General features: G+C 39.0%; 1 protein-coding gene across 1 annotated transcript; it reads right to left on the minus strand.

Moving 5' to 3' along the window:
* Positions 1–389: 389 nt before the first annotated feature.
* Positions 390–2,121, minus strand: LOC149129153 (uncharacterized). Its single transcript, XM_089346761.1, has one exon. It carries the CDS (start codon positions 1,967–1,969, stop codon positions 503–505), a length of 1,467 nt encoding a protein of 488 aa, XP_089202887.1. The 5' UTR covers positions 1,970–2,121; the 3' UTR covers positions 390–502.
* Between the last annotated feature and the right edge of the window lie 10,759 nt (positions 2,122–12,880).

Below are 12,880 nucleotides of genomic sequence, written 5' to 3' on the forward strand. Positions count from 1 at the left end.
TTACTATTTAAATGAGATAGGACCACTAAGGTTAAAGGAAGATGATGAGGAAAACACAAGAAAGACCAAATCAATGTCACTTAAAATTTTTATTCATTATTCCCATTCTTTTCTTCTCTCCCAACAAATTCCTCAAAAGTCCAGAACAATCTCTCTCTCTCTCTTTCGGAGAGGCACAAGCACATACACAGACATGTACACACACGGCAGTAACTTCCGCCTACCAAATTCAATCACAAAGCTTAGGTCGGCTTGCGGCTATAGCAGAAGACACTCGCCCAAGGTTCCACACAGTGGAACTGAACCTGAAACCATGTAGTCATTGCTGTGTTGATATATTTGGATATTTATATGATACTAAAGTTGACATTCATGAATTTCATGTTCATAGCAGACAAAATATTCATAATTGTTCTTATGTTGTAATAAATTTTGATATTGATTCTATTACACCTGTATGAATAGTCAAATGTCTACTTAAGTGACTATTTCAGAGAATGATTTACCAGATATCACAATGATATGGCTTCTCTCTTGTATGCTTAAGTCTGTGTCTAGTTAAGCCACTACTTCCAGAGAATAATTTACCACAGATATCACAATGATATGGCTTCTCTCCTGTATGTACACGTTTGTGTTCAGTCAAGTTACTACTCTGAGAGAATGATTTTCCACATGTATTGCAAAGATATGGCTTCTCTCCTGTATGAATACGTTTGTGCCTACTGAAGGTACCACTATCAGAGAATGATTTACCACAGATATTACAATCATATGGCTTCTCTCCTGTATGCGTACGCTTGTATTTAGTCAAGTGACTACTTCCAAAGAATGATTTACCACTTATATCACAATGATATGGCTTCTCTCCGGTATGTGTAAGTTTGTGTTTAGTCAAGGTACTACGATCAGAGAATGATTTTCCACAGATATCACAATGATATGGCTTCTCTCCTGTATGTGTATATTTGTGTGTAGTCAAGTCCCCACTCTTAAAGAATGATTTACCACAGATATCACAACGATATGGGTTCTCCCCTGTATGTGTACGCTTGAGACTATTCAAGACGCCAATTTGAGAGAATGATTTACCACGGATATCACAATGATATGGCTTCTCTCCAGTATGTGTAAAGTTCTGTTTAGTCAAGGTACTACTATCAGAGAATGATTTTCCACAAGTAATGCAAATATATGGCTTCTCTCCTGTATGTGTACGCTTGTGTATAGTCAAGTGACTACTATGAAAGAATGATTTACCACAGATATCACAATGATATGGTCTTTCTCCAGTATGACTACGTTTGTGACAAGTCAAATAACTACTTGAAGAGAATGATTTACCACAGATATCACAATGATATGGCTTCTCTCCGGTATGTGTACGTTTGTGTATAGTGAAAGCACTACTTTTAGAGAATGATTTACTGCAGATATCACAATGATATAGCTTCTCTCCTGTATGCATAAGTTTGTGTTGAGTTAGGGCAACACTTTGAGAGAATGATTTACTGCAGACATTACAATGATAAGGTTTCTCTCTTGTATGTGTGCGGATGTGCTTATTTAAGTCACTACTAGAAGAGACTGATTTACCACAGATTTTGCAATGATATGGCTTCTCTCCTGTATGAACGCGTGTGTGAATAGACAAGTGACCTTTACAAGTGTATGATTTACCACAGACATCACAATGATATGGCTTCTCTCCTGTATGTGTACGCTTGTGACTATTCAAGACGCCACTTTGAGAGAAAGATTTACCACAGATATCACAATGATATGGTCTTTCTCCAGTATGAATACGTATGTGACTAGTCAAATGAACACTTTCAGAGAATGATTTCTGGCCTGTATGTGTAACAGTGTGTCTAGTCAAGTGACCGTTCTGAGTACTCAGTTTATCGACCTCGTAAAGATGAAACACAAAACTCGTAAAGATGTACATAAAGACAGACGACACTGTCATTTATTGAATGTGGATTACATAAGAATGAAAAATCAAAGAACTTTCAAAACAATAATATCCGGGTTTTTCTCTTGAGTTAAATCATTCATCATGGGAGGGGAATTTCTCATACATATCACAAAGATAGTGCTTATTTCATATCTACGATCTTGTCAATTTTCGGATTTTGTGTATTATCGGATCTTGTGAAATTTCCGAAGTCCTTTCCCCACCCTCTCATTGCTTTGTGCACCTTTTCTTTTTTTTCATATTCATTTCCTACACATTGTTTTAAACCCATTTCCGTATATTTTTTGGATTTTCATTTCCGGGTCACACAGAGGCAAGAACAGGAACGGACACACAGACACAGAGACAAGAACAAGCACACGCAGACACAGAGGCAAGAACAAGCACGCACACAGACACAGGGACAAAAAGTGGCACGGACACACAGACACAGAAGCTAGATTAAGCACACATGCACACGCAGACGCAGAAGCAAGAACAAGCACGCACACAGACACAGAGGCAAAAAGCAGCACGGACACACAGACACAGAGGCTAGATTAAGCACACACGCACACGCAGACGCAGAAGCAAGAACAAGCACGCACACAGACACAGAGGCAAAAAGCAGCACGGACACACAGACACAGAGGCTAGATTAAGCACACACGCACACGCAGACACAGATGCAAGAACAAGAACGGACACACAGACACAGAGGCAAGAACAAGTACGCCCACACACAGACAAGAACAGGCACGCACACACAACCCGTTAGCTTTCTTCTCCTCCTCCCGTTTTAGCAGCCGTAACGAAGGTCACGGAGATATCCGAAGTGAACCGTCGAGTCGTCACGGAAACAACCGTTCGTCTTCTGCTGCCTAGTCAACCACACTCAAATGCTGCTTATTACGTGCCATCGGCACAGTTTCGTGTCAGGCAGTAAATCTTTCCATGCTTCAATGGATTCTGACCACTGGAAACATTGACATTAAATAAATGACAGTCTCCGCTGTCTTTATGTTCATCTTTACGAGGTCGGCTTGGGGCTATAGCAGAAGACACTCGCCCAAGGTGCCACGTGATGGGACTGAACTTGAAACCATGTAGTCATTGCTGTGTTGATATATTTGGATATATATATGATACTAAACTTGATATTCATGAATTTCATGTTGATGTTCATGAAATAAAGCCTGTCTTTTAGCAGACAAAATATTCATAATTGTTCCTATGTTCTAATAAATTTTGATACTGATTATGTTACACCTGTATGAATAGTCAAATGTCTACTTAAGTGACCTTTTGTAGAAAATGATTTACCACAGGTGTCACAATGATATGGCTTCTCTCCTGTATGTGTATGTGTGTGTGATGTCAAAGGACTACTATTAGAGAGTGATTTACCACAGGTATCGCAATGATATGGCTTCTCACCTGTATGAATACGCTTGTGACTGTTCAAGACACAACTTTGAGAGAAACATTTACCACAGATATCACTACTATTTAAACGAGGTAGGACCATTAAGGTTAAAGGATGATGATGATGAAAACACAAGAAAGACCAAATCAACGTCACTTAAACTTTTTATTCATTATTCCCATTCTTTTCTTCTCTCCCAACAAATTCCTCAAAAGTCCAGCACAATCATCCTCAGAAATCAAAGTCATTGCTGTGTTGATATATTTGGATATATATATGATACTAAACTTGATATTCATGAATTTCATGTTGACATCCATGAAATAAAGCCTGTCTTTTAGCAGACAAAATATTCATAATTGTTGCTATGTTGTAATAAATTTTGATACTGATTATGCTACACATGTATGAATAGTCAAATGTCTACTTAAGTGACCTTTTTCAGAGAATGATTTACCGCAGATATCACAATGATATGGCTTCTCTCCTGTATGGACACGTTTGTGAATAGTCAAGAGATTATTCCAAATGTATGATTTACCACAGATATCACTGGGATATGGCTTTTCTCCTGTATGAATACGCTTGTGACTATTCCAGACACCACTTTGAGAGAAAGATTTACCACAATGATATGGCTTCTCTCCTGTATGTATACGTTTGTGTTCAGGCAAGTCACAACTTCTAGAGAATGATTTACCACATATGTCACAATGATATGGCTTCTCTCCTGTATGAACACGTTTGTGAATAGTCAACTGACTATTCCAAGTGTATGATTTACCACAGATATTACGATGATATGGCTTCTCTCTTGTATAAAGGTTTTTTGGTGTAGTTAAATGATTCATCGTGAGAGAATAATTCGTCATACATATCACAAAGATAGCATTTTTTTCATTTCTATGAATATATTTTTGTTCAGTTGAGTCTCTATTTTCAGGGAATAATTTAATGTTGTTTCTTTTATCTGAGATCTTGTTTAATATGTAAATCAGGATGTGAAAACTGTCCACTCCTTTGTAAAGTTATCCAAGCTTAAGTAACTGGCAAAGCAATCACCTCCTCTATATTCCAGACAGCAAAGACTTGAAATTGTTGCTGTGAATTCCATCGTCCAGAAGAAATATTTCGCAGTATTTTGTCATAGACTTTCTTCAGATAAAGAGGTTGATGTATTGATGAATGCTCCTTATAAATATATCGTCTTCCTTTAGTCAATAAAAGTTGATGAAAATATCAAAGGCACGTCTGAATGAAGAAATTTCTTTTCTGTCAACAGGATGTGATATTCTGAAACAGAAAAAGAAACTAAGATAAAGAAGACAGTTAAATGACATAACAAATCAAGATTGCAAACATTCTTTTCTACTCTAATAACAAGGCCCAAAATTTGTGGGGAGGGGCGAGACAATTAGATCGACTCCTGTATGAAACTGGTACTCAGTTTATCGACCTCGTAAAGATGAAACACAAAACTCGTAAAGATGTACATAAAGACAGACGACACTGTCATTTATTTAATGTGGATTACATAAGAATGAAAAATCAAAGAACTTTCAAAACAATAATAAACGAAGTGGTAACGCTGTCTGGACAAAAAACATTTTAGTCAATGTGTATTAAAACAATATCTTTTACATACCTACTAAAATGACGGGATATATAGATCACAGGATGTATAAGACCTCCGCTGCAAAACAGTTTTGTTCTTTAGCAATTTTTCACACCAAAATTTTAAGTGCTTAACAAGTAGACTTCGATTTCTTGTGGAGAGAGAGCAGGAGAGAGTGAATGAGCAAAGGTATGTTTTGTCTTCACACCCTGAACTGCTTTATCTACCAACGTACTGTCAATTTGAATAGCTGGTCCCTCTGTTGGGGACCAGCGATAACAGTTACTTGTCGATATATGCATAACTGGAAGGACAAATCCCTTTTTGGCTTTAGTTAATATGTATATATCCGTGTACACTGTGGGTACATAAATGAGCTATCCATGGCTCCAATTGATGTTTTACTATTTAAACGAGGTAGGACCACTAAGGATAAAGGAAGATAATGATGAAAACACAAGAAAGACCAAATCAATGTCACTTAAAATTTTTATTCATTATTCCCATTCTTTTCTTCTCTCCCAACAAATTCCTCAAAAGTCCAGCACAATTCCTCTCTCTCTTTCGGAGAGGCACAAGCACATACACAGACATGTACACACATGGCATTAACTTCCGCCTACCAAATTCAATCACAAAGCTTCGGTCGGCCCGGGGTTATAGCAAAAGACACTCGCCCAAGATGCCACGCGATGCGACTGAACCTGAAACCATGTAGCTGGGAAGCAAGCTTCCTAACCACACAGCCATCTCTTCAAAAATCAAAGTCATCGCTGTGTTGATATATTTGGATATATACATGATACTAAAGTTGATATTCATGAATTTCATGTTGACGTTCATGAAACTGAAGTTGTTAACATCAAGCTTGAGGAGGAATAAAGCCTGTGTTTTAGCAGACAAAATATTCATACTTGTTGCTATTTTGTAATAAATTTTTATATTGATTCTGTTACACCTGTGTATGAATAGTCAAATGTCTACTTAAGTTACCTTTTTGAGGGAATGATTTACCACAGTTGTTACAATGATATGGCTTCTCTCCTGTATGGACACGTTTGTGAATAGTCAACTGACTATGTCCAGAGAATGATTTACTGCAGATATCGCAATGATATGGCTTCTCTCATGTATGTGTAAGTTTGTGCTTAGTTAAGTAATTGCTATCAAAGAATGATTTACCACAAATATCGCAATGATATGGTGTTTCTCCAGTATGAATACGTTTATGTCTAGTTAAGTCACTACTTTCAAAGTATGATTTACCACAGATGTCACAATGATATGGCTTCTCTCCTGTATGAACACGTTTGTGAATAGTCAACTGACTATTACAAATGTATGATTTACCACAGATTTCACAATGGTATGGCTTCTCTCCTGTATGTGTATCTTTGTGTGCTGTCAAGGCACCACTATGACAGAATGATGGTTTGTCACCTGTATCCGGGTTTTTCTCTTGAGTTAAATCATTCATCATGGGAGGGGAATTTCTCATACATATCACAAAGATAGTGCTTATTTCATATCTACGATCTTGTCAATTTTCGGATTTTGTGTATTATCGGATCTTGTGAAATTTCCGAAGTCCTTTCCCCACCCTCTGATTGCTTTGTGTACCTTTCCTTTTTTTTCATATTCATTTCCTACACATTGTTTTAAACCCATTTCCGTATATTTTTTGGATTTTCATTTCCGGGTCACACAGAGGCAAGAACAGGAACGGACACACAGACACAGAGACAAGAACAAGCACACACGCACACGCAGACACAGAGGCAAGAACAAGCACGCACACAGACACAGAGGCAAAAAGCGGTACGGACACACAGACACAGAGGCAAAAGCTGCACGGACGCGGAGGCTAGATTAAGCACACACGCACACGCAGACACAGACGCAAGAACAAGCACGCACACAGACACAGCGTCAAAAAGCAGCACGGACACACAGACACAGAAGCTAGGTTAAGCACACACGCACACGCAGACGCAGAAGCAAGAACAAGCACGCACACAGACACAGAGGCAAAAAGCAGCACGGACACACAGACACAGAGGCTAGATTAAGCACACACGCACACGCAGCCGCAGAAGCAAGAACAAGCACGCACACAGACACAGAGGCAAAAAGCAGCACGGACACACAGACACAGAGGCTAGATTAAGCACACACGCACACGCAGACGCAGAAGCAAGAACAAGCACGCACACAGACACAGAGGCAAAAAGCAGGACGGACACACAGACACAGAGGCTAGATTAAGCACACACGCACACGCAGACGCAGAAGCAAGAACAAGCACGCACACAGACACAGAGGCAAAAAGCAGCACGGACACACAGACACAGAGGCTAGATTAAGCACACACGCACACGCAGACGCAGAAGCAAGAACAAGCACGCACACAGACACAGAGGCAAAAAGCAGGACGGACACACAGACACAGAGGCTAGATTAAGCACACACGCACACGCAGCCGCAGAAGCAAGAACAAGCACGCACACAGACACAGAGGCAAAAAGCAGGACGGACACACAGACACAGAGGCTAGATTAAGCACACACGCACACGCAGACACAGATGCAAGAACAAGAACGGACACACAGACACAGAGGCAAGAACCAGTACGCCCTCACACAGACAAGAACAGGCACGCACACACAACCCGATAGCTTTCTTCTCCTCCACCCGTTTTAGCAGCCGTAACGAAGGTCACGGAGATATCCGAAGTGAACCGTCGAGTCATCACGGAAACAACCGTTCGTCTTCCACACTCAAATGCTGCTTATTACGTGCCATCGGCACAGTTTCGTGTCAGGCAGTAAATCTTTCCATGCTTCAATGGATTCTGACCACTGGAAACATTGACATTAAATAAATGACAGTCTCCGCTGTCTTTATGTTCATCTTTACGAGGTCGGCTTGGGGCTATAGCAGAAGACACTCGCCCAAGGTGCCACGTGATGGGACTGAACTTGAAACCATGTAGTCATTGCTGTGTTGATATATTTGGATATATATATGATACTAAACTTGATATTCATGAATTTCATGTTGATGTTCATGAAATAAAGCCTGTCTTTTAGCAGACAAAATATTCATAATTGTTCCTATGTTCTAATAAATTTTGATACTGATTATGTTACACCTGTATGAATAGTCAAATGTCTACTTAAGTGACCTTTTGTAGAAAATGATTTACCACAGGTGTCACAATGATATGGCTTCTCTCCTGTATGTGTATGTGTGTGTGATGTCAAAGGACTACTATTAGAGAGTGATTTACCACAGGTATCGCAATGATATGGCTTCTCACCTGTATGAATACGCTTGTGACTGTTCAAGACACAACTTTGAGAGAAACATTTACCACAGATATCACTACTATTTAAACGAGGTAGGACCATTAAGGTTAAAGGATGATGATGATGAAAACACAAGAAAGACCAAATCAACGTCACTTAAACTTTTTATTCATTATTCCCATTCTTTTCTTCTCTCCCAACAAATTCCTCAAAAGTCCAGCACATTCATCCTCAGAAATCAAAGTCATTGCTGTGTTGATATATTTGGATATATATATGATACTAAACTTGATATTCATGAATTTCATGTTGACATCCATGAAATAAAGCCTGTCTTTTAGCAGACAAAATATTCATAATTGTTGCTATGTTGTAATAAATTTTGATACTGATTATGCTACACATGTATGAATAGTCAAATGTCTACTTAAGTGACCTTTTTCAGAGAATGATTTACCGCAGATATCACAATGATATGGCTTCTCTCCTGTATGGACACGTTTGTGAATAGTCAAGAGATTATTCCAAATGTATGATTTACCACAGATATCACTGGGATATGGCTTTTCTCCTGTATGAATACGCTTGTGACTATTCCAGACACCACTTTGAGAGAAAGATTTACCACAGATATCACAATGATATGGCTTCTCTCCTGTATGTATACGTTTGTGTTCAGGCAAGTCACAACTTCTAGAGAATGATTTACCACATATGTCACAATGATATGGCTTCTCTCCTGTATGAACACGTTTGTGAATAGTCAACTGACTATTCCAAGTGTATGATTTACCACAGATATTACGATGATATGGCTTCTCTCTTGTATAAAGGTTTTTTGGTGTAGTTAAATGATTCATCGTGAGAGAATAATTCGTCATACATATCACAAAGATAGCATTTTTTTCATTTCTATGAATATATTTTTGTTCAGTTGAGTCTCTATTTTCAGGGAATAATTTAATGTTGTTTCTTTTATCTGAGATCTTGTTTAATATGTAAATCAGGATGTGAAAACTGTCCACTCCTTTGTAAAGTTATCCAAGCTTAAGTAACCGGCAAAGCAATCACCTCCTCTATATTCCAGACAGCAAAGACTTGAAATTGTTGCTGTGAATTCCATCGTCCAGAAGAAATATTTCGCAGTATTTTGTCATAGACTTTCTTCAGATAAAGAGGTTGATGTATTGATGAATGCTCCTTATAAATATATCGTCTTCCTTTAGTCAATAAAAGTTGATGAAAATATCAAAGGCACGTCTGAATGAAGAAATTTCTTTTCTGTCAACAGGATGTGATATTCTGAAACAGAAAAAGAAACTAAGATAAAGAAGACAGTTAAATGACATAACAAATCAAGATTGCAAACATTCTTTTCTACTCTAATAACAAGGCCCAAAATTTGTGGGGAGGGGCGAGACAATTAGATCGACTCCTGTATGAAACTGGTACTCAGTTTATCGACCTCGTAAAGATGAAACACAAAACTCGTAAAGATGTACATAAAGACAGACGACACTGTCATTTATTTAATGTGGATTACATAAGAATGAAAAATCAAAGAACTTTCAAAACAATAATAAACGAAGTGGTAACGCTGTCTGGACAAAAAACATTTTAGTCAATGTGTATTAAAACAATATCTTTTACATACCTACTAAAATGACTGGATATATAGATCACAGGATGTATAAGACCTACGCTGCAAAACAGTTTTGTTCTTTAGCAATTTTTCACACCAAAATTTTAAGTGCTTAACAAGTAGACTTCGATTTCTTGTGGAGAGAGAGCAGGAGAGAGTGAATGAGCAAAGGTATGTTTTGTCTTCACACCCTGAACTGCTTTATCTACCAACGTACTGTCAATTTGAATAGCTGGTCCCTCTGTTGGGGACCAGCGATGACAGTTACTTGTAGATATATGCATAACTGGAAGGACAAATCCCTTTTTGGCTTTAGTTAATATGTATATATCCGTGTACACTGTGGGTACATAAATGAGCTATCCATGGCTCCAATTGATGTTTTACTATTTAAACGAGGTAGGACCACTAAGGATAAAGGAAGATAATGATGAAAACACAAGAAAGACCAAATCAACGTCACTTAAAATTTTTATTCATTATTCCCATTCTTTTCTTCTCTCCCAACAAATTCCTCAAAAGTCCAGCACAATCCCTCTCTCTCTTTCGGAGAGGCACAAGCACATACACAGACATGTACACACATGGCATTAACTTCCGCCTACCAAATTCAATCACAAAGCTTCGGTTGGCCCAGGGTTATAGCAAAAGACACTCGCCCAAAATGCCACGCGATGGGACTGAACCTGAAACCATGTAGCTGGGAAGCAAGCTTCCTAACCACACAGCCATCTCTTCAAAAATCAAAGTCATCGCTGTGTTGATATATTTGGATATATACATGATACTAAAGTTGATATTCATGAATTTCATGTTGACGTTCATGAAACTGAAGTTGTTAACATCAAGCTTGAGGAGGAATAAAGCCTGTGTTTTAGCAGACAAAATATTCATACTTGTTGCTATTTTGTAATAAATTTTTATATTGATTCTGTTACACCTGTGTATGAATAGTCAAATGTCTACTTAAGTTACCTTTTTGAGGGAATGATTTACCACAGTTGTTACAATGATATGGCTTCTCTCCTGTATGGACACGTTTGTGAATAGTCAACTGACTATGTCCAGACAATGATTTACTGCAGATATCGCAATGATATGGCTTCTCTCATGTATGTGTAAGTTTGTGCTTAGTTAAGTAATTGCTATCAAAGAATGATTTACCACAAATATCGCAATGATATGGTGTTTCTCCAGTATGAATACGTTTGTGTCTAGTTAAGTCACTACTTTCAAAGTATGATTTACCACAGATGTCACAATGATATGGCTTCTCTCCTGTATGAACACGTTTGTGAATAGTCAACTGACTATTACAAATGTATGATTTACCACAGATTTCACAATGGTATGGCTTCTCTCCTGTATGTGTATCTTTGTGTGCTGTCAAGGCACCACTATGACAGAATGATGGTTTGTCACCTGTATCCGGGTTTTTCTCTTGAGTTAAATCATTCATCATGGGAGGGGAATTTCTCATACATATCACAAAGATAGTGCTTATTTCATATCTACGATCTTGTCAATTTTCGGATTTTGTGTATTATCGGATCTTGTGAAATTTCCGAAGTCCTTTCCCCACCCTCTCATTGCTTTGTGCACCTTTTCTTTTTTTTCATATTCATTTCCTACACATTGTTTTAAACCCATTTCCGTATATTTTTTGGATTTTCATTTCCGGGTCACACAGAGGCAAGAACAGGAACGGACACACAGACACAGAGACAAGAACAAGCACACACGCACACGCAGACACAGAGGCAAGAACAAGCACGCACACAGACACAGGGACAAAAAGTGGCACGGACACACAGACACAGAAGCAAAAAGCAGCACGGACACAGAAGCTAGATTAAGCACACACGCACACGCAGACACAGAGGCAAGAACAAGCACACACACAGACACAGAGGCAAAAAGCGGTACGGACACACAGACACAGAGGCAAAAGATGCACGGACGCGGAGGCTAGATTAAGCACACACGCACACGCAGACACAGAAGCAAGAACAAGCACGCACACAGACACAGCGGCAAAAAGCAGCACGAACACACAGACACAGAAGCTAGATTAAGCACACACGCACACGCACACGCAGAAGCAAGAACAAGCACGCACACAGACACAGAGGCAAAAAGCAGCACGGACACACAGACACAGAGGCTAGATTAAGCACACACGCACACGCAGCCGCAGAAGCAAGAACAAGCACGCACACAGACACAGAGGCAAAAAGCAGCACGGACACACAGACACAGAGGCTAGATTAAGCACACACGCACACGCAGACACAGATGCAAGAACAAGAACGGACACACAGACACAGAGGCAAGAACAAGTACGCCCACACACAGACAAGAACAGGCACGCACACACAACCCGTTAGCTTTCTTCTCCTCCTCCCGTTTTAGCAGCCGTAACGAAGGTCACGGAGATATCCGAAGTGAACCGTCGAGTCGTCACGGAAACAACCGTTCGTCTTCTGCTGCCTAGTCAACCACACTCAAATGCTGCTTATTACGTGCCATCGGCACAGTTTCGTGTCAGGCAGTAAATCTTTCCATGCTTCAATGGATTCTGATCACTGGAAACATTGACATTAAATAAATGACAGTCTCCGCTGTCTTTATGTTCATCTTTACGAGGTCGGCTTGGGGCTATAGCAGAAGACACTCGCCCAAGGTGCCACGTGATGGGACTGAACTTGAAACCATGTAGTCATTGCTGTGTTGATATATTTGGATATATATATGATACTAAACTTGATATTCATGAATTTCATGTTGATGTTCATGAAATAAAGCCTGTCTTTTAGCAGACAAAATATTCATAATTGTTCCTATGTTCTAATAAATTTTGATACTGATTATGTTACACCTGTATGAATAGTCAAATGTCTACTTAAGTGACCTTTTGTAGAAAATGATTTAC

The sequence above is a fragment of the Octopus bimaculoides genome, unplaced genomic scaffold (assembly GCF_046866305.1).
Source record: "Octopus bimaculoides isolate indiv1 unplaced genomic scaffold, ASM4686630v1 contig133, whole genome shotgun sequence".
Classification (NCBI taxonomy): Eukaryota; Metazoa; Mollusca; class Cephalopoda; order Octopoda; family Octopodidae; genus Octopus; species Octopus bimaculoides.

Bases quoted from the DNA above. Each gene is read 5' to 3' on its own strand.
- LOC149129153 (XM_089346761.1), bottom strand. From the start codon at position 1,969: ATGACAGTGTCGTCTGTCTTTATGTACATCTTTACGAGTTTTGTGTTT.